The following is a 22,555-nucleotide window of genomic DNA, read 5'->3' as shown; positions in this document are numbered from 1 at the left end:
TATTTAGAGCATTCAGCATTTAGCTTTAGCAGATTACTAAAGCTATCATTCATAGCTGAGTGTAAGGGTTAAATACAGAGTACCCAGAGCATCTAACAAGAAGAGTCTGCCCCCTTGATACACTTAAGACAGTGGTGTAGCTATAGGAGTCACAGCTGGGCCAGAGCCCTCATCACATTTAAAGGAGAAGTCCGGTCAAAATTTTTATTAAAGTATTGTATTGCCCCTCAAAAGTTATACAAATCACCAATATACACTTATTACGGGAAATGCTTATAAAGTGCTTTTTCCCTGCACTTACTACTGCATCAAGGCTTCACTTCCTGGATAAAATGGTGATGTCACGACCCGACTCCCAGAGCTGTACGACTGTTGGCAGATGGCAGAGTAATGCTCAGTGTCTGTCCAAGTGCCCTATGTGTCCCTCAGTGTCCCCCTGCCATCATCCTCTCCAGCAGTCACAGCCCGCACAGCTCTGGGAGTCGGGTCGTGACATCCCCATGTTATCCAGGAAGTGAAGCCTTGATGCAGTAGAAAGTGCAGGGAAAAAATACTTGATAAACATTTCCAGTAATAAGTGTATATTGGAAATTTGTATAACTATTGAGGGGCAATACAATACTTAAATAAAAATTTTCACTGGACTTCTCCTTTAAGTTGACTGCTTATGCCTGGCCTGATAACATTTGGCTCCAATGCTCATCAGTATTTAATGGATTATACAGCAGCACTGACAGGATCAGAGGCTTCACTCAGGTTAGAGATCAGAGGAGTAAAATTGTAATACAAGATTCTATATGACTGAGACCTCATGTGTGGCACAAGTTCCCTTCCTGACTTCTTTGTAGGATTGGCAGCATTTTTTATAACTGAAACCTGCTAATAGGTTCTCTTCAGAGGGTCCCAAATGTGGTCAGGCAGGTGTGATACTTGACTTCCTTACTCTCCCAGTGCCACCAGGATCTCTGTGCAGCACTCCAATGACAGCATGTGGTATTGCCCGTTCAGCCAATCAATGGCTGGGGTGGGACAAAGCTGTGCGCTTTGATTTGGCATTTCAAAATACCAACTCCCCAAGACCCCAGGAGATCTGCAAAATGGGCCTGGAGCTCTGTGACAGTATAGCTCTTTTTTATTTTTTTTATAGCACCTGTCTGAGCCCATTTTAAGAGGAAAACAACCTCCAGAATACCCCTTTTAACCTCAGTTACCTAGCCGATAGAACATAAAACTTTAAAGGGGTACTCTGGCGAAAATGTTTCTCTTTTAAATTAATTGGTTTCAGAAAGTTATATTTATATATTTATAATTTACTCCTATTTAAAAATCTCAAGTCTTCCAGTACTTATCAGCTGCTGTATGGCCTGCAGGAAGTGGTGTATTCTTTTCAGTCTGACAATGTGCTCTTTGCTGCCACTTCTGTCCGAGATTGGAACTGTCTCGCACAGAGGTGGCAGCAGAGAGCACTGTGTCAGACTGGAAAGAATACACCACTTCCTGCAGGACATACAGCAGCTAAAATTTTTAAATAGAAGTAAATTAAAAATATATAATCTATATATCTATAACTTTCTGAAACCAGTTTATTTGAAAGAAAAAGATTTTCGCCGGAGTACCCCTTTAAGAGAGCAGAGATGGACAGAAATCTTTGTTAAAGGTGTTCACGAAACTACCATTATTTGGTCGCCAGGGGCAGTTTTCTGGTCAATCTAGGGACTCTAATGCTACTTTGAATTTTATTTTTTCCTGTTCCATGTCATTCACTTTGCTCTTAGCAAAGCAAAATTGTTGGTGCTGGTCATTATGAATCTGACACAGACTTGTTAACAGATAGATAAGGTAGATTTCCCCTTTAAGTAGTCAGTCTATTTAAACCCAACAGTGTGTTTGAGCTGATACAGGAATGACGTTCTGCATGTCTAATGGTATATAAATATGTATAGGTTTTACAGTGGAGTGGGTGAATTGAACAAGCTTGCATTACAGAAGCTACTTGCTGGCCAAGAAAAGGTAACCAACCCTAAGTCAGACATGGACAAATATATATATACAGATTGAACATTTCCTCAGTCCAAGATATCTAGCCACTATTAAGCTTTCTCTGTCTGTTGTGGTAATAATGTTTACAGCGGTGACTACCCAATGATAAGCTATTCTAACTGGAAGAAGTTACAGCTGCCAATATATTTTATTTTCCATGTAGTAGAGTCTTCTATAAGTGTCTTCTGGTGGACCTCCTCTATAAATTCTTATCCTTATTCTAGTGCTGAACAACAGTTTACCATGGCATGTGGGGCAGGTCGTAAATGACATGATGCTTCAAAATTAAAAAGGGAAGTCTGGTGAATTTTTTTTTTTTTTTTTTTAAATCAGCTAGTGTCAGAAAGTTATATACATTTGTAATTTACATCTATTTAAAAAATCTCAAGCCTTCTAATAGTGGTGTATAATTTCCAGTCTGACACAGTGTTGTCTGCTCTTACATCGGTCCCTATCAGGAACTGTCTAGAGCAGTAGCATATTCCCATAGAAAACCTGTCCTGCTCTGGACAGTTCCTGTTATTGACAGAGGTGGCAGCAGAGAACACTGTCAGATTGAAAAGAATACTCCTCTTCCTGCAGGACATACAGCAGCTGATAAGTACTGGAAGGCTTGAGATTTTTTATTAGATGTAATTTACAAATCTGTATAACTTTCTGACACCAGTTGATTTGAAAGAAAAAGATGTCGCCCACGTTCCCCTTTAAGCATGACAAGCTCATTTGTAAGTGGGTTTAAGTTTATCACTCAATGATTTTGCCAGTTTCGTGGTTTCACAGACGCAGATTATCATTACTGTTAACATAGCCTTACAAACACCCTTCCCTCTATATTCTAGAAAGCTAGTTTTACTCAATACAAGTGTCTAAACTCATGTGTGACTAGAAGTAGATGGTCTGCCCTCCTGTAGTGTTATTATGACCAGTTTTCGCATAGTAAAAAAAGAAAAACTGAGTGAGTAGAAGTGTTTAGATCAGGACACACTGTTACATAACTATAAAGCTGCTGTTGTTAATTCATGTACTTTTCTTGGTCACAGGATGTGATAGGATGGTATAAGTTTCGCCATAACACCGAACAGATTGTGAGTTTCAGGGAGAGGATTTTGCACCATAATCTTCAGACTTACCTGTCCAATCTGGAGCTTGTTTTCTTACTGGTCACATCACAGTCTACAACAGAAACAAAGTCCACTCATCTCATCGAGTACGCTTTGCATAAGCCCCAAGACCGGTAAGTATGTCTGTATTATTTACTTATAAAAATCTAAACTGAAAATTGTATTTAAAGGGAAACTAACAGCTCTAAAGGGCCTTTTACACAGGCTGATTATTGGGCAGGAGCGTTGTAAGAAACGCTCCTGTGGCTGATAACTGGCTCGTGTAAAAGTGACATTGTTCAACTAAGAACTGGGAAACGCCTGATCCTTGGCTGATCATGTCTGATGATGCGTGGCAGATAACGATAAAGGAAAACTGACAACTATATATATATATATATATATATATATATATATATATATATATATATATATATAGTAAAAAAGAAGATTGTTGGCAGCAAAAGACCACTTGCTCCGTCTAGTCTGCCCTTTTAGTAATTACTTATAATCTTAGGATAGATATGTTTATCCCAGAGGCAGGTTTAAATTTAGTTACTGTAGAGTTACAAACCACATCTGCTGGAAGTTTGTTCCAAGCATCATCTTCTCTTTCAGTAAAATAATAATTTCTTATTTTGCTTATGCTTTTTCCCCAACTAACCTCAGATTGTGTCCTCTTGTTTTTGAGTTCAGTTGTTTCCTAAAAACACTTCCCTCTTAGCCTAAATATGTTAAAAAACTAAATAAAGTTTATCTTCCCACAATGTACTAAAAATTGCAAAGAACAGGAACATTATTTGTGGCCATTGTTTAACAACAACGGCTGTTTTTTTTTGCAATCTTTAGTACGTCGTAAAAACATATCCCTAAAGATTTTGATCATGCCCCTCTTTCTCTTCTTTAATACAACGTAAAGCCTTTTCTCTCTACAAGATTTGAACTTGTGTCCACAGCATAAGAGACAGATGTATGCTGCCTTGGGCTGTCAGTTTGCAAATCACACAGCAGTACATACTTACCTAATGCGTTGCTGCTGTGATTCGGCATCCTGTTCTCTGGCACTCTCCTCTAGCTGCTGCATCTTTAGGCCGCCGCCGCCTCCTCCTCCAGAATGATTGCCAGCAGGATGCCGGATCACAGCAGCAGTGCACTAGGTATGTAGGCACTGCTGTGTGAACTGGAAACTGACAGCACGGATATGTACATGCGCTGCCCTGCCGCAGCCACTGATTTGGAACCCCCGAAGGAAGCCAGCGCGCGGATCAGTAATGTATGACATCATGCCTGTTGGCTGATCGTTGTCTTCTATTAATTGAAACGATTATCATCCGTAATGGTCGAATACGGCCGATAATCGCTTCGTGTAAAAGGGCCTTAAAGTGTCACTGTCATTATAACTTTCAAAATCTAAATCAACAGTAGATGTGATATAAAACTGTAAAACAAAGCTGTACTTACCAGAAATCCAGGACCAGTCTCCTGAAGGCAGATTTTCTGACTTGTGCTGGTTGAAAAAAAAAACTAAACACAGGAATTCCGGCCAGTGCATAGAGTCACAGCTCAATGTGTCCATCAGTCACATGACTGCCTTCTCTGTGTGAGCGATCAGATGGCCTGGGAAACACACGACTTCCTGTTTTTTTACTGTCTACTGTTTTTTGAGGAAAAAAAGTCAGAAAACAGGAAGTGCTGTGTTTTCCATAATAAAAAAATAATGTAAATTGTAAACTTTTATATCACATCTACTGTTGATTTAGATTTTGAAAGTTATAACGACAGTGATAGGGATGGTTCGAACCGAGTTCGGTTCGGGTTCGTACGAACCCGAACTCTTGGTAATGATTCTCACTGTCTGCCCGCTCCGTGCAGCGGGCGGATCCAGCGGGAGGACCGCCTGGAAAACTGGGATACAGCCATAGCCATAGGCTGTATCCCAGTTTTCCAGGCGGTCCTCCCGCTGTATCCACCGGCTCCACGGAGCGGGCAGACAGCTGGAATCTGATGCCGAGCGTTCGGGTTCATACGAACCCGAACCTCGGAGGGTTCGGACCATCCCTAGACAGTGTAACTTTAAAGAGAACCAATCACGGGCGAAAATGAATTTTTTAAAATTCCCTAATTAGATGTAAATCCTGATTTTAACAATATTTGTAAATATAATTAATTTTAAAGCTGCGTTTTTTAAAATATTCCTGTTTTACTCTCTTGCCTCGCGCCGGCTCTTTTCAAAAGAGCCGGCGCGAGACAGGAAACTCCCGTCATGCAGAGCGGCAGCAAGGCCGGGGGGGCCCGCCATCTTGATTACCTCACTTGCGTCACCGCTGGAACGCAAGTTACGTCTTCAAGATGGCGCCCCCCCCCCCCCGGCCTAGCTACACCAAACAAGCGGATTAGGTAAAGTATAAGACTGTAAAGGCAAGTTACGTCATCAAGATGGCGGCGCCGGCCTTGCTGCACAGAACAGAGGATTAGGTAAAGTAGAAGATACAGACTGTAAAGACAGTCTGTATGTTCATAAATAGACTTCATGAAGATACAGACAGCCTTTACAGTCTGTATCTTCTACTTTACCTAATCCTCTGTTTCTGTGCATGCAAGGCCGGGCGCCGCCATCTTGATGACGCAACTTGCGTTCCAACGGTGGAACGCAAATGACGTCATCAAGATGGCGGCGCCCGGCCTTGCTTACACAGAAACGAAAGAGTAGGTAAGGCATAAGATACAGACTGCAAAGGCAGTCTGTATCTTCATAGATAGACTTAGGGAAAGATATACTTTAACCCCTTAACGACAAAGGGCGTATAGGTACGCCCTATTGCCGGTAAGGGCGTTCAGAGCGGGGCCGCACGGCGACCCCGCTCTGAACCGCGGCGGTCCCGGGTGCCGCTTGTAGCCTGGGACCGTAGGTATTAGCGGGCCCGGTCCGATCGCCGTGCCCGCTAATACAGGAATCAGATGCAGCTGTCAAACATGACAGCTGCATCCGATTACCGGATCCAGCGTCTCCCTGGTGTCTAGTGGCGGAGATCGCTCCTCCGGGATGTTATCCCGGAGGAGCGATCTCCGTTTCTGAAGCCGGCCGGGGACCGCTCCAAGATGGCGCCGTCCCCGGCTCGGCACTCGTTTACTTCCGGCTGCAGCAGCCGAAAGCAAACGAGTGCCTATCTCATGGATCTCTGCAGCATATCTATGCTGCAGAGATCTAGTATATACACTTTGATCTCTCATTGAGAAGTCCCCTAGGGGGGCTTCTAGTATATGTGTAAAATAGTATATGTGTAAAAAAATATATAGTGTTGTTGTCAATAAAAAGCCCCCTCCCCTAATAAAAGTCTGAATCACCCCCCTTTTCCCAGGTTATAAATAAAAGTAAACAAATAAATAAATAAACAAACATGTTTGCTATCGCCGCGTGCGTAATCGCCCGAACTATTAATTAATCACATTCCTGATCTCGTACGGTGAACGGCGTAAGCGCAAAAAAATCCCAAAGTGCAAAATTGCGCATTTTTGGTCGCATCAAATCCAGAAAAATTGTAATAAAAAGCGATCAAAAAGTCATATATGCGCAATCAAGGTACCGATAGAAAGAACACATCATGGCGCAAAAAATGACACCTCACACAGCCCCATAGACCAAAGGATAAAAGCGCTATAAGCCTGGGAATGGAGCGGTTTTAAGTGACGTATATTTGTTGACAATGGTTTGAATTTTTTACAGGCCATCCGATACAATATAAGTTATACATGTTACATATCGTTTTAATCGTAACGACTTGAGGAACGTGCATAACAAGTCAATTTTACCCCAGGGCGTATGGCGTAAAAACACATTTCCCCCAAATAAACAAAATGCGTTTTTTTTTTTTCAATTTCACCACACTTTGAATTTTTTTCTGGTTTCGCAGTGTACTTTATGCAAAAATTCAGCCTGCCATTGCAAAGTACAATTAGTGACGCAAAAAAAAAGGCTCATGTGGGTTTCTAGGTGGAAAAATGCAAGTGCTATGGCCTTTGATGCACAAGGAGGAAAAAAACGAAAACGCAAAAATCGAAATTGGCTCTGTCCTTAAGGGGTTAATATTAGGGACAGTGAAATTTAGATGATAGGTTCTCTTTAAGGCACAGAAATTCCTTTCACATATCTGCTGTTTGGGAAATACCCTTTGTTTTCCAGGGTGACAATCTCATTTATTATCTCAGTCTTTTTCAGAAAGTGCCTCTAATAATTACCAACTTGGGGTTGTCAGAACAACAGGGATACAGCACTTTATTTGGATCCTGTTTGTCTGCTGGATTTAACCGTGCTGTTACAAACCACAGGTAGGTAGGAGAACCTGGTTATTTGAACTTTTCAAATAAACTGCATTTCGTACATTAAGGGGGAGATTTATCAAAGGGTGCAAACTGGCCACAGCAACCAATCACAGCTCAGCTTTCCTTTCAGCACTGCCTAAAGCTGAGCTGTGATTGGTTGCTGTGGGTATTTTGCACCAGTCTAAATTTTACACCCTTTGATAAATCTCCCCCTAAAAGTCCAGAGTTGTGTGTATATGTATGTTTGTGTGTGTGTGTGTGTGTATATATATATATATATATATATATATATATATATATATATATATATATATATATATATATAATAATTATTCATTCAAAAAGAATGTTGTGGTGGAAAATAAATATACCCCCATATTATACAAATTATGGACTTATTTTTGCCTCAAAATGACAGCCCTCTAAATACCCCACTGAACACCTTTGGTATGAACTAGAATGGAGATTGTGAGTCAGGCCTGCCTGTCCAACATCTTTGCCTGACCTCACAAATGCCCCACAGACACACTCCAAAAATCTTGTAGAAAGAAGTGTAGACTACGTGATATCTGCAAAGGGTAGACCAGCTTCATAATCATGTCTATGGATTTAGAATAAGATGTTCTATGTTTAGATGTCCTAGTGTATTTGAAAGCATTGACCAATAAAATAGCTTAAATCACTCCACTTGACAAGTATTTAATGAACTTGATATTTCAACAGATCAGAGTTTTTTAATGAAGATGGCACTTTAAAGGAAGTGAATAAAATCACTGCTATGTGTACAAGCCTACAAGAAGAGTTGAAGGTATATATGTATACGTGTGTAGGCGAATTAATTCAGATTTATGAGATACAACTTATGCTCCTTGTGAACATTTTCAATGCTTGTATGTGACTTAATAATCAATAATCCACATTAAAAAACCTGCTTAGGGTAAATTCACACGGGCGGATCCGCAGCAGATTATACTCTGCAAATTCTCAGCGAAATCCGCTTCGGATTCTATGCCAATGATTTTTAATGAGGATACGTACTCGCAGCGGGATTTACATCCCGCTGCTAGTATGTATTTGATAGCGCCATTAACCTCGCCTGCCGGAGCATACTTTACCTCTTCCCCGCTCCGGCTTGCTTTGGAGGCTCCCGACATCTTCACATCCCGTTCAGCCAATCAGTGCACTGCCCCGCCGCAGCCACCGATTGGCTGAACGGGACGTGAAGGCGCCGGGAGCCTCCGAAGCAAGTCTGAGTAGGGAAGAGGTAAAGTATGCTCCGGCAGGCGGGGGTTAAAGGGGTACTCTGGGCAAAATGTGTTTTTAAATATATTACATAAGGAAAGTTATACAAATCCCTAATATACATTGATTATGGGAAATGCACATATAGTGCTATTTCCCCCAATTTAGTAAATCAAGCAGGCTTACTTCCTTAAAAAAATCGTGACGTCACGTCTCTAGTGTAGCTTCCGGCAGGGGGCGCATGTAGAAGTATAGAATTAGAATAGATGTCTTCTCCCTCCCTGGTCCTATTACACCTGCTGCCCGGTTCCAGGCAGGGGGTTGAGCGCTCCTTATCTGACGCTCACCCCGCTGCAGAGGCCCCTCCTGCATCTTCTGTCCTATGAGCCCCCGTGCGCCTCAGCACTTACTCCGCCGCCCAGTCCCGGCAACGTGAGCGCTCCTGCACCTCCCCCCTGCAACACATCTAAGCCTGTCTCATGGAGGAGCGCTCACCCGCCACCCGGTCCCAATGGGGTAAGCGCTCTTGTACCTCCCCCCTGCAACAAATCTAAGAGTGTCCCCTCTGCACCGGGCTCCCTGCCACCCGGGGGGGTGAGCGCTTCTGCACCTCCCCCTGCCCCACATCTGTGTCCTCTGCACCGGGCTCCCTGCCGCCCAGTCCCCTGCTGGAGCGCTTACCCGCCGCCCGGTCCTGGCTGGGTGAGCGCTGCTCCTCCCAAGCAGCTGCCCATCTTCTCTCAGCTGCGGCTGATACACAGCACAGGTGAGGTGAGGTGCAGCGAGGATGGAGGCGGTGTATCAGCCGCAGCTGAGGGAAGACTACTAGCAGCGGAATGTAAATCCTGCTCCGAGTATGTATCCTCATTGAAAATCATTGGCACAGGATTCGCAGCGTAAAATCCGCTGCAGATCTACCTGTGTGAATTTACCCAAAGTGATAGTCAACCTATTATAAGTGTGGTTCTTCACCATCTACAAACTTAGATGTTGTGCCTTAGATATATACCTCTGTAAAACTTGTCTGTGTCTTCTTTCTGCTCTAAAATCACTTCATTTTATTGATTGACAGTGTCACCTAGACTCTGTTTTCCAGCAGTTGTGCCCCCTCTTCCCTGGGTCCAAGTGCTGTGAAGCCCTGCCTAGTTGACACTGTTCACCACACAGAAGGGGAGGGGGGTGTAGGTTGAGTTGTAAGTTGAGCTTCACTGGATCAATTTTCTTTTTTCAGCACATCATAAGCACAGCCACATTTTATTTTGTTTCTGCTTCCAACTTATTAAATTACAACTGACCAGTCATTTGCTGCTTAATATAGGGCCACCTCTTAGGATGTGTCAGTGATGATCAGTGTTATTGACTTTATGGTTTTAAAGGGAATCTGTCACAGGTTTATTCTGCCTTAAATAAGGGCAGCATAAACTAGTGATAGAAAAGTATATTTCTTCCATCATTCTGTTGAGCCATTCTCCTGATATGTAGGAGATAAGGACTCTTGTCACACCCCTCCCCGTCAATTCTTTGAGTGGAGGCGCGCGCACCCTCCCATTATAACTAATTGAAGGCAGGAGTCCGCGCGGAGGAGTTCCACCCGGAATCTCGGCACTGATTCCGTAGTGTGAACGGGGCCTAAGAGTAGCATAACTAGTAGCAGGGTCGCTGAACAGAATGGTGTATTACTTGGATTGTCTTGTGCAGCTGATTCTGAGATATCCTCCTGATTAACAGACAATAAGTAGCCCTCCCCATTATGTGTGAGCCCAGTTGTCCTAGATATTCATGAGAAGCAGAAAATTCTGCCCACCAGCTGCTGATTGGCAGTTATCTATCCATGCTGTGTATAGAGGGTCAACTGTCAACCAGCATTTGGAGGGGTGTGGCAAGAATCCTATTCTTCTGCATATTAGGAGAACAGCTGAACAGAATGATGTAAGTAATACACCAATCTGCATTTCAGCATTTCTGTCACTAGTTTATGCTGCCCTCATTAAATAAAAAAATGTTTCCAACAAAAATATATATATATATTTCCTCTCTGCTTCTATAGCTTGATGCCTGCAAACTGGACTGCATTTTCAGTGTGACAGGTTCGATTTAGGGACCCAGCAATCTCATATTATTGTTTTCTTTTATCTCTTCCCTGCCCAGAAAATTTGCAGTCATGTGGCAGAAAGTGAAATTTCTATAGAAAAACTTTTACAGCAAGTCAATGAGCTGAAAAAGGCAATAGCTGAGAAGCGTCAGCTACGCAAAGAAGGTAAAGTTAATGCTTTTTAGGTTTGTAATGTTAAAGGGGTAGTGCGGCGCTAAACAATTATTCACAAAATAACACACATTACAAAGTTATACAACTTTTTAATGTATGTTATGCATGTGTGTTTCCCCCCCACCCACGTTAGACCCGGAAGTGTGGTGCATTATACTTACCGCATCTCGTGTCGACCCCCGTCCGCAATCTTGGGACAATGACTTAGTCTTTGGGAGGCCGGCCAAACCGCTCCATCCGTCCCTCATGCTGGCCCCTCTCTGCCACGTCATCAGCAGCTCAGCCACGATTGGCTGAGCATAACTGTGCTTAGCCAATCGTGGCTGAGCACAGTTATGACGCGGCAGAGGGGGGCCGGCATGAGGGACGGATTAAATGGTTCGACCGGCCTCCCGAAGACTACGTCATTGGCCCAAGGTGGTGGACGGGGGTTGACACGAGATGCGGTGAGTATAATGCATCAACACTTCCGGGTCTAGCGTAAGTGAGGGGAAACATACATAACATACATTACAAAGTTGTATAACTTTCTAATGTGTGTTATTTTGTGAATAATTGTTTAGCGCTGCACTACCCCTTTTAAGGCTCATTAAAAATGTGTGAGTGTGGTGTTGGGAGGTTCCCCATCCCACGTGCTTCACTAAGCTCTGCATGTATATATTGCTGACTATGCAGTCCTTAAAGAGTAACTGTCATGTTTTTTTTTATTGCAGAAATCAGTAGTATAAGTGATTTTAAGAAACTCTGTAATAGGTTTCATCAGCCAAAAAAGCCTCCTTCTGTACTCAAGAAGCAATCTCCCAGCCTCCCCCCCTGACTTCTTATCTGTGCATTATCAGGCAAACACGTCTTCATTACAGAGAAGCCAGTGAAGACGGGTTCTGCTCTCTCCATTGTAAGCCTATGAAGGGGGGAGGGGCTGAGTGAGATGAGGGAGCAGGAAGAGGTGACATGAAGGTCAGCTGTTTGTAGACTCTCTGGGCACCTAAAACGCTAAATTCAGGTGTCAGAAAGGTCAGTGCTTATCTATGAACTTACTGAGAGAAGATTGCAGGGTGTTGTGCTTTGCAGAAGTCCTCTGTGCTCAGTCACTCCTAACAGCCCCTCCCCTCTCCATAGCCACATAATGGAGACAGAAATCCTGCTTCATTTGATGTGAGGGGGGAGGCTGGGAGATTGCTTTTTCAGTACAGAAGGAAACCTTTTTAGTACATAAAACCTATAACAGAGTTTCTTAAAATCGCTTGTACTGTTGATATTTAATGTTTTCAGAAAAATGACCCTGAAATGACAGTTACGCTTTAAAGCAGATCTGTCAGCAGCTTTTTAAAGGACAACTCCCGTGGGACCCCCCAAAAGAAAAAAAAAAACCCACACACACAGACACCATACTCACCATCCCTCCGGTGATAATCGCCACTCCATTCGCCCGCCGTCCGCCTCATCGTCACCTGCGTCCGCCGTCCAGCGATGTCTCTTACTTCCGGGTCCATGGGAGAGAAAAGGCTGCCAGTGCGCTTGCGCACCGTCAGCCTTTTCATTGGCTGGAGCGCATCACATGGCTTCCAGCAAGCTCAGCCAATCAGGGCTGAGCAAGCTGGAAGCCATATGATGCGCTCCAGCCAATGAAAAGGCTGCTGGTGCGCATGTGCACCAGCAGTCTTTTCTCTCCCATTCACTTACAATGAAGACGCAGAGTTCTTTACTTCCGGGGGTCGGAAAGTGGGGGAAGGGGGCCAGACCGGGTGTTTAACCACATTACAAAGTTATATAACTTTGTAATGTGTGTTAAATAAGCCAAAAAATTTTTTTGTGGGAGTTGTCCTTTAATGCCTAAACTAAAGGGAATGTATAACAAGGCTTGTTACCCTGAATTCACAGATACCACTCTTCTTGCAATTCACTGCTCCAGCGCTAAGACGTCTGCATTAGAAATAATATGCAACATGGAGAATAAAGGAATGAGCTTTCACAATCCATGAAAGATAAACAACATGGCACTCACCCCACTTGAAGTCTTCAAATTAGTTCTTTATTTCATATGGAGAAAACACGGCAGACAGACATAAAGAGAGGACGCCATCAGCGTAGCAGCTACAGCTGTTTCGTACCTGTGCCGTACTTCGTCACGACTGTGACGCTTTGTCACCTAATTCGCATATTATTTCTAAAGAAAGACCACTACAGACAGCATAGAGGCCTCAACACGCCTACTAATATACAATGCCCGCTGGTGTACAGGTAGTACAAATATATCACTGCTGAACAGAACACCCTTAACTTTTTATTACCTAAGTTTTGAGGTGGGACTACCCCTTTAAGAATGCAAGTCGTGATGGTAACGTGAACAGAGTATTACATCCGGAGTGTGCTGTAGCAACAGAATTAATATTATACTTTTTATATTTTAGGAGAGAAAACTGCAGGTCCTGAAGAAAATGTATTCCTGTGTCAGGCTTTGCGCAAGTTTTTCCCTCATTCTGCTGTTCTACGGTCATCTTTTCTCACCGTTAATGGGGAGACAATACCAGACATCTGTGACGTCTACCATAACCTCTATGACTTACACAATCTTACTTTATTAGTTCAACCAAGCAACCTCCCTGAAACCTCTATGCAGAAAGGAAGCAAGCGAAAAAGGCTACATGAAAAAAAGGCTAGTTTGTTGAGACCCAAGACAAGAGCAGCCACACAACAGAGGAACATGGCTGATGACAGAATATTGGTGAATAGTGGCACAGAAACTGATGACTCCGAGCACCTGAAAATGGACTGGACATGTCCACAGTCACCAACATTTTAGGAATGTAGAAACATCTTGAAGTTTGCAGGTCCTGAAATATGACCTTATCTTCGTTCTTGCATTCATTTCAGTTTAAAGGGGTTATCCAGTTTTAGAAAAACATGGCCACTTTCTTCCAAAGACAGCATCACTCTTGTCTCTAGTTCTGGTGTGGTTTGCAATTAAGCTCCGTTCACTTTAATGAAACTAAGTTGCAAAACCTGCAACCAAAACTGGAGACAAGAGTGGTGCATTTGCTGGAAGAAAATGGTCATGTTTTTTTAAATCCCTTTAAATGTAATTTTTTTTATTTAGTTCTGCTGTTTTTCCTTAAGAGGGTGAACATTTTGTTCAGTTTTTATAACCCAAATATACAGAGGTGATTCGTTATTCTTCTGGATTTATTTTTCTCTTTTGTCTACATTATAAGTTTTCTGTGAGGATAGGTAATGTAGGGCAAGTCCATGTGTCTACTTCTACATAGAATTCTTTGACAATACTAGTAGTAAATTTAAAAAGAGGGTTAATAAATAACCACAAATATTGGAAACAATCCTTTTATTAACAAAACACGTTTATTTTTTTTATGTATCACAAATCTTTGGGTCTTTAAGGTAGGCAGGGTCCTTGTATGTTACAGGCATAAATCCTAGAAGACCAAAAACATTTGGTGTTACGTTATAACATTAGCATATACACAATGTACGAAAAGCAAACAAACATCTTACCCATAATGGTTGCCCTTTTAATGGCTTTTGCTATTGCCTTTTGTTTTATACCACATAGCCCTGTAGGTGTGAGAGAAATGGAAAGGTTAGAATTCAACTAAATAGCTTAAAGGGGTTTACTACCTTTAGGGTTTGTGCACACTACGGATTCCGCAGCTCGCTCGCATCTCCGCTGGTCTTATAGGCTTCATTCTATGGTTTGCCAGCTTCTGCTGTCCACCCAAAGAATAAGCAGGTTCATTCTCTGGATGAGCGTCAGAATCTGGCAAACCAGCGAATGAAGCCTATGAAACCAGCGGAGAGGCGTGCGGGTGCTCCGCCAGGATTCTGTAGTGTGAACATACCCTTACACTGTATAAAACTCCTGTAATGTTTATGGTAGACAGTTACAGAGAGCATGTTCTTTATTACCCTGCTGTTCCACTGTCCATACGTGGTGTTTTATGGTGAAGTGATAAACATTTCACTGCCTCCTCCATAGCGTTTAAACTGCAAGCAAGGAGGGCAGACGCAGTGCGACATGTATTGCAGGTAGCCTTGTATGGATGAAGGAGCTTTCCACTGTGAAACCAGGACAGGGGATCAGCAGGGGGTGGAGTGGCATGGTGATAAAGAATAACCTGCAGTAAGGGCTTTCTGTAAGTAAGTGCCTTACCATAAACATTACTGGAGTTTAACAAAAAAATATGTAAAGGTGGCCAACCCCTTTAAGGTCGCTCTACAATAATGCTGCCAAATTACATACAATATAAACAAGTCTGCAATCACTCCCAAATGTGACATCCGCCTGTACTGCAGGCCCTGGAGTGAGATGCAAAAGTAGCAAAGTTTATTATAAAATAACATTGCTTAAAATGGAACCTGATAGGTGTTTTGGGAGTTCACTAATACAGCTACTGATTTAACAATACTTGTACATTTCAGAGTAATCAGTTTAAAAAAAAATAAAATCTTATCGTCAGGGTATTCCCCAACATTTACTAACTCCACCTTGAGTGAAACGGCTCTCTCTATGTATGTATAGTAAGGGATGTTATGTGAAGGGGAGATCTGAGTGGGGGTTCTGCTTCTGTGAATTGTTATGTTCACAGCAGGTATTGATTAAATCATAGTTTGCCATAAAACTGAACTCTGTTTCATGCTACCTATTGTTCAGGCAGCAGAATTCGGGTGTCAGGTCCCAGCCAGTGATTGGCTGAGCAGCCTGTCAGCTAAGACAGGCCGCTGTGAAGCTGCAGCGCACGGGACCCGGGGAGAAGCAGAGCGCAGGAGGAGCCCTGGACCATGGATAGGTAATGTCTGCAGTTTGCAAATCGACAGCCGCGCACTGCTGTTACACGTGGCGATGTGCGCCGGTGCCCAACAATTATAGGTCCAAACCTATATCAACAATCAGACGATGATCGTTGTCATCGGCTGATCGTTGCGTTTATTACACAGAATCTGCCGATTCTTGTTGTGTGAAATAGTACCCTTAAAGCGTACATTTTAATATAATATATATATATATATATAAATGAAGCAAGTATATTGGAAAGCTGCTTGCGATCACAACCCCTGTTTATTACTTAAAAAAAAATTGCGCCTGTACAGTGAGTGGAAATAGGGGGGCAGTGCAGCTTTAGGCATTCTAATGATGACAACATTATATATGTATATATTGAACACGAAATTTGTTTGATAATTGTAAATACCTGTTATATGTCTTCCATAAATGCGACCAGTGTGAGGGGAAACAAACTGAGAAAGGAGCTATAGGAAATAAAATATGCATGAAAGGCTGATGTCATAGTTAGTAAGGATGACCCAAAATTTTTTGCAAATGAACATTTAAGAAACAATTTCTAGCCAGACAGATGCAGTAGTAAATCATAAGCTTTTTATTGATCTACCTCCGTGGTAAGGACGATAATGCTGTGCATGCAGCAGGTTCTACATTGTGTTAAATGCAAAATTAGTAGTGTGTGTGTGTGTACATAGCCTTACAGTCAAAAGTCACACCAGTAGATTGTTTAGAACTTTAGACAATAGCTGAGGGACACAGCTCTGCCTCCCCCTCCCTGTGAAATAACATCTTCAAAGGTCACAGGGCATGCCAAGTAATATTTACTATTCACATCAATGGTTTTTGGGTACTGTTGTCTATGTCCATGGAACTTTATGTACAGCATGCCAAACATTGCTGTTAAAAAAAACAACTCAGGCGTGATGCTGTGCTCCCCCCCCCCCCCATAGTGTATAAAAAACAATCAGAAAACAGATTAGAATAAAGAAGATTTTAATACCTGGTGCTAATTAAAAAAAAAATTACCATTAAGTCAAATTGAGATTTCTGTGACTAAAAATAAGTTCCATTTATCTTAATGTAATTGTTTCTACAGCAAGTGCATGGATTTCTGCAAGCTCCAGTCACATAGATGGGACAGTTGCAGACAAATCTGCTACGTGTGCATTCGCCCTAAAACGTATTAATACATACCTGTGTATTCTTGTAATCTACTGGGATGCCACATAATATACACTTCTTCGGAGGTTCTTTAAAGGGATTTTTTATTTTCTGTGGCTGCAGTTAATGGAAAGTGACAGCGGTTTGTTTTAGGAGACCAATACATAACCAATCACACAGATATCAATGTAAGTGTTTTTTTGTTTTTAATTATCGGAATAACTAGACAAAATCAGTTATCCCGGTAACTATGTGGAATTGACCACTGCTAGTGGTATTGATGGGCCCTCAGTAGCTCTGCGTACTATTGATCCGACAGGTTTCAGCTATGCTATTTCTAAACACTGGCAGAATGGGTTGCAGTGATGTTAGACTATATTTGCCAGAAGGTTCATGATGTATCTAGTGGAAACATCTAGGAGTAATAACAGATGGACCGTGAAGCAGTAGACCATGCAAACACACAGATCACTGCCAGTCCTCTCTAGCATCAGTCACTAGAGTTCCAGACTGCCTCCAGAAGTTCTATGGGCACAAGGATACTGATGCTTCTACAATTAGGACAAAGGGGGAATCCTGTTCTGCCAAATTTATACTACTACTGGGGTATTGAGGAGACAGCCTGCTGCTACTTCTACAGAGGAAATGGATTCTACTGTGGACAGACAGCACTGGTGCTATTACCACTGGGAAAATGCTGTGATATGTTTGGTTAAAGAGAACCTGTCACCCCCCCCCCGTGCCTGGGCAGAGCCCGGCCGACCCCCTGGTGCATACCCATATACTTACCGCTTCCACAAAGTCCCGCAGCTGAGATATCCCCGTCCAAAGCCATGTACACAAGACTGCTAGATTGGTGCTCGTTTACTGGGCCTATTACACGGCCCGATAATCGTTTATTAAGGGCTGCAGGGACATCGTTACGGATGTCTTGCAGTCCTTGTTTAAACTGTATACATTACCTGTCCATGCTGCAGGGCTACTCTTGCCTTCTGCTTCTCCTTGGGTCCCGCACGCTCCAGCTTCAGAGCGGCCTGTCTCAGCTGACAGGCCGCTCAGCCAATCACTGGTAGCGGCATTCCCGGACAGTAATTGGCTGAGCGGCCTGTCAGCTGAGACAGGCCGCTCTGAAGCAGAAGCGTGTGGACCCGGGGAGAAGCAGAGCACAAGAGGAGCCCTGCAGCATGGATAGGTAATGTATTCTTCTTTGTATATCGTCAGCTGCGCACCGCTATTACACGTAGCAACAATTATAGGTCCACACCTATATCAGCGATCATTGGCTGATCGTTGTGTTTATTACACAGAATGATAATTTGCCGTTAATCGTTCTGTGTAATAGTACCCTTACGCTGTACAACCAACAGGCATTCCGCCATGAACAGCTGTTATGTAACGCTATCTATGACCGTAGTTAATGATCATTATCATTTATTCCGTAGGTAGCGTTAAACAATGGTGGAACACCTGTTGTTTGTACAGCGTGTGAACATTGCCTAAAGCAGTGCTTCTCAAACTTTTTCAGTTCGGGCCTCACCAACCAAACCACAGTGTTGCTCGGGCCTCACCATTGGTGGACGCCGAAGCCAGAAGTGAAGCCCTGCCCCCACATCCCTGACCCTGATAATCTTTTAAGATTATCAGGGATGTGGGGGCAGGGAGCAGAGGGCAGAGATGTGGGAGCAGAGGGCAGAGATGTGGGGGCAGGGAGCAGAGGGCAGAGATGTGGGGGCAGGGAGCAGAGGGCAGAGATGTGGGGGCAGGGAGCAGAGGGCAGAGATGTGGGGGCAGGGAGCAGAGGGCAGAAATGTGGGGGCAGAGGGCAGAAATGTGGGGGCAGAGGGCAGAAATGTGGGGGCAGAGGGCAGAAATGTGGGGGCAGAGGGCAGAAATGTGGGGGCAGAGGGCAGAAATGTGGGGGCAGAGGGCAGAAATGTGGGGGCAGAGGGCAGAAATGTGGGGGCAGAGAGCAGAGGGCAGAAATGTGGGGGCAGAGGGCAGAAATGTGGGGGCAGGGAGCAGAGGGCAGAAATGTGGGGGCAGAGGGCAGAAATGTGGGGGCAGAGGGCAGAAATGTGGGGGCAGAGGGCAGAAATGTGGGGGCAGAGGGCAGAAATGTGGGGGCAGAGGGCAGAAATGTGGGGGCAGAGGGCAGAAATGTGGGGGCAGAGGGCAGAAATGTGGGGGCAGAGGGCAGAAATGTGGGGGCAGAGGGCAGAAATGTGGGGGCAGAGGGCAGAAATGTGGGGGCAGAGGGCAGAAATGTGGGGGCAGAGGGCAGAAATGTGGGGGCAGAGGGCAGAAATGTGGGGGCAGGGGGCAGAGGGCAGAAATGTGGGGGCAGGGAGCAGAGGGCAGAAATGTGGGGGCAGAGGGCAGAGATGTGGGGGCAGAGGGCAGAGATGTGGGGGCAGGGAGCAGAGGGCAGAGATGTGGGCGCAGGGAGCAGAGGGCAGAGATGTGGGCGCAGGGAGCAGAGGGCAGAGATGTGGGCGCAGGGAGCAGAGGGCAGAGATGTGGGGGCAGAGGGCAGAGATGTGGGGGCAGGGAGCAGAGGGCAGAGATGTGGGGGCAGGGAGCAGAGGGCAGGGAGCAGAGGGCAGAGATGTGGGGGCAGGGAGCAGAGGGCAGAGATGTGGGGGCAGAGGGCAGAGATGTGGGGGCAGGGAGCAGAGGGCAGAAATGTGGGGGCAGGGAGCAGAGGGCAGAAATGTGGGGGCAGGGAGCAGAGGGCAGAAATGTGGGGGCAGGGAGCAGAGGGCAGAAATGTGGGGGCAGGGAGCAGAGGGCAGAAATGTGGGGGCAGAGGGCAGAAATGTGGGGGCAGGGAGCAGAGGGCAGAAATGTGGGGGCAGAGGGCAGAGATGTGGGGGCAGAGAGCAGAGGGCAGAGATGTGGGGGCAGGGAGCAGAGGGCAGAGATGTGGGCGCAGGGAGCAGAGGGCAGAGATGTGGGCGCAGGGAGCAGAGGGCAGAGATGTGGGCGCAGGGAGCAGAGGGCAGAGATGTGGGCGCAGAGGGCAGAGATGTGGGGGCAGAGGGCAGAGATGTGGGGGCAGGGAGCAGAGGGCAGGGAGCAGAGGGCAGAGATGTGGGGGCAGAGGGCAGGGAGCAGAGGGCAGAGATGTGGGGGCAGGGAGCAGAGGGCAGAGATGTGGGGGCAGGGGGCAGGGAGCAGAGGGCAGAGATGTGGGGGCAGGGAGCAGAGATGTGATGGCAGGGAGCAGAGGGCAGAGATGTGGTGGCAGAGGGCAGAGATGTGGGGGCAGAGGGCAGAGATGTGGGGGCAGGAGCAGAGGGCAGAGATGTGGGGGCAGGGAGCAGAGGGCAGAGATGTGGGAGCAGAGGGCAGAGATGTGGGGGAAGGGAGCAGAGGGCAGAGATGTGGGGGCAGAGGGCAGAGATGTGGGGGAAGGGAGCAGAGGGCAGAGATGTGGGAGCAGAGGGCAGAGATGTGGGAGCAGAGGGCAGAGATGTGGGAGCAGAGGGCAGAGATGTGGGAGCAGAGGGCAGAGATGTGGGGGCAAAGGGCAGAGATGTGGGGGCAGGGAGCAGAGGGCAAAGATGTGGGGGCAGGGAGCAGAGGGCAGAGATGTGGGGGCAGGGAGCAGAGGGCAGAGATGTGGGGGCAGGGAGCAGAGGGCAGAGATGTGGGAGCAGAGGGCAGAGATGTGGGGGCAGAGGGCAGAGATGTGGGGGCAGGGAGCAGAGGGCAGAGATATGGGAGCAGAGGGCAGAGATGTGGGGGCAGAGGGCAGAGATGTGGGAGCAGAGGGCAGAGATGTGGGGGCAGGGAGCAGAGGGCAGAGATGTGGGGGCAGGGAGCAGAGGGCAGAGATGTGGGGGCAGGGAGCAGAGGGCAGAGATGTGGGGGCAGGGAGCAGAGGGCAGGGATGTGGAAGCAGACAGCAGGGGGCAGGGATGTGTGAGGTGTGTGTGTCTGCACACATCCCCTGCTCTCACTGCCGGACCGGAGAGGCTTGTCAGAGCTGAGGGGAGGGGGGGGATTTGTTGAGAGCTTATTTAAGGTGGAACAGACATCCTGAACCTCGGCCACCAGGAAGATTAACCTTTACTGCTGGCCGAGGTTCAGGCTACCTTAACAAATCCCCCCTCCTCTGTGCTCAGGGAAGCTCCCAGCTGTCAGGCCTCCGTTCCTCCTTGCATATTCATGTGTGCACTCAGGCCTGAGAGTGTGCTTACATGAATATGCACGGAGGAACAGTGATGCGGACTCTGACAGAGCCGGGCGGGCATCAGTCAGAGCTTACAAGTATGCCGCCGCCCCACTGCTCACAGCCTGCTCTTTGGCTACAGTCCTGCGCCTCACCAACCTGTGACCCGCGCTGGCCTAAAGGAAGGAAAAATGCATGTGAAATGTGTGACAAACAAGGTCTATGATTTTGCTTTAAAAGCCAGCAATGGTGCAGACTGGAGGTCTCTAGTAAGAACCTCCCAGATCCTAGAGATTTCCTGATGGGTCCTGCAAGCAAAAACTACTGATAGCAGAAAAGAAAACTACATATCCACATGTGATAACTATGGAACATTTCTTCAATAGAGACTCTTATCATTACCATATCTTCAAGTGCAGCTTGGTTACTGTCCGGGGTTGCTAGGAAAACAAAGAAATGCCCAATATGAGATGCATCCTTGTAGTGTTCTTATTACATACTTAGGCTATGTTCACACATCATCTTCTTTTGGCAGTTTGACACCCATCTTAAAGGGGTACTCCAGTGATTTTTTTTTTTTTTTTAAGATCAACTGGTGTTAGAAAGTTATATAGATTTGTAATTTACTTTTAAAAAAAAATCTCACTTTTCCTAGCACTTATCAGCTGCTGTATGTTCTGCAGAAAGTTGTAGTCTTCTTTCCAGTCTGACACACTGCTCTCTGCTGCCACCTCTGTCCTTGACAGGAACTGTCCAGAGCAGAAGTTTACTATGGAGATTTGTTCTTGCTCTGAACAGTTCCTGACATAGACAGAGGTGGCAGCAGAGAGCACTGGAAAGAAGACTTCCACTTCCTGCAGGGCATACAGCAGCTGATAAGTACTGGAAAAACTGGAGATTTTTAAATAAAATTAAAGGACTCATGGACGTAATTATAAAATAATGGCATTATAAAAATTAACACGTCCAAACCAGGACAGTGTGTGAACATGGCCTTACATGTAACATCCGACTTTTAACATTTAAAAATATGATCTCCATTTAATTATACTGTATCTCTTTAGTCCCCCACTGAATCCGCCTATAACTGTGTATATACATGCACAATATATATGGCCACCCATCCTGCTGACTGTACTGTATTATAATACATACAGCTGGCAGGGCTCCATGTGTCAGCTCTTACCTGTGCTGTGTACAGAGGAGGAGGAGGGGGTGCACAGTCCTGGCAGCAGATGCCTCCTCAGGACAGCACCCCTCATTAATCTCACCCCCAGCATCCTGCTCACCACTCTGTCCTGTGACCTGCAGAAGGAGAGGAAGCAGCTCCACGCCGCGTCCTGTCACTATACCGGCCCGGCTCACAACGCTGCACCCAGCTCTATAGTTCCGCGTTCTGAAAGTCACAAAGACTCGTACTGGATACTCGATTAAAGAACACTACAGCCGAATATGCA

The 22,555-nt window shown here is 45.3% G+C and overlaps 2 protein-coding genes across 4 annotated transcripts in view; one reads left to right on the top strand and one right to left on the bottom strand.

The window, feature by feature from the left end:
* Positions 1 to 14,140, top strand: part of ABRAXAS1 (abraxas 1, BRCA1 A complex subunit) — a 125,263-nt gene extending 111,123 nt beyond the window's left edge. For all 3 annotated transcript variants that reach the window (XM_069978195.1, XM_069978193.1, XM_069978194.1), the window contains 6 exons: positions 1,944 to 2,010; positions 3,081 to 3,274; positions 7,347 to 7,466; positions 8,184 to 8,268; positions 10,851 to 10,959; positions 13,380 to 14,140. In XM_069978195.1, the coding sequence (XP_069834296.1) occupies positions 1,944 to 2,010; positions 3,081 to 3,274; positions 7,347 to 7,466; positions 8,184 to 8,268; positions 10,851 to 10,959; positions 13,380 to 13,771 (967 nt within the window). In that variant the 3' untranslated portion in view covers positions 13,772 to 14,140. The remainder of the gene's footprint in view (positions 1 to 1,943; positions 2,011 to 3,080; positions 3,275 to 7,346; positions 7,467 to 8,183; positions 8,269 to 10,850; positions 10,960 to 13,379) is intronic.
* Positions 14,141 to 14,306: 166 nt separating this feature from the next.
* Positions 14,307 to 22,546, bottom strand: MRPS18C (mitochondrial ribosomal protein S18C). Its single transcript, XM_069978197.1, has 6 exons — positions 22,285 to 22,546; positions 21,501 to 21,538; positions 16,958 to 17,041; positions 16,173 to 16,230; positions 14,479 to 14,538; positions 14,307 to 14,399 (listed from the first exon to the last, which is right to left on the bottom strand). Exons 1-6 carry the CDS (start codon positions 22,376 to 22,378, stop codon positions 14,335 to 14,337), a joined length of 399 nt encoding a protein of 132 aa, XP_069834298.1. The 5' UTR covers positions 22,379 to 22,546; the 3' UTR covers positions 14,307 to 14,334.
* Positions 22,547 to 22,555: the final 9 nt, after the last annotated feature.

The sequence above is a fragment of the Dendropsophus ebraccatus genome, chromosome 7, assembly GCF_027789765.1.
Source record: "Dendropsophus ebraccatus isolate aDenEbr1 chromosome 7, aDenEbr1.pat, whole genome shotgun sequence".
In the NCBI taxonomy this organism is placed as follows: Eukaryota; Metazoa; Chordata; class Amphibia; order Anura; family Hylidae; genus Dendropsophus; species Dendropsophus ebraccatus.
The sequence above is the reverse complement of the archived record's forward strand: the minus strand, read 5'-3'. Positions and strand labels throughout refer to the sequence as shown.

Bases quoted from the DNA above. Each gene is read 5' to 3' on its own strand.
- MRPS18C (XM_069978197.1), bottom strand. From the start codon at position 22,378: ATGCTGGGGGTGAGATTAATGAGGGGTGCTGTCCTGAGGAGGCATCTG. The intron at 16,231-16,957 runs GTATGTATTAAT...TATTTCCTATAG, and splicing joins TAGATTACAAGAATACACAG to CTCCTTTCTCAGTTTGTTTC. The intron at 14,539-16,172 runs GTATTTACAATT...TCACACCTACAG, and splicing joins TTATGGAAGACATATAACAG to GGCTATGTGGTATAAAACAA.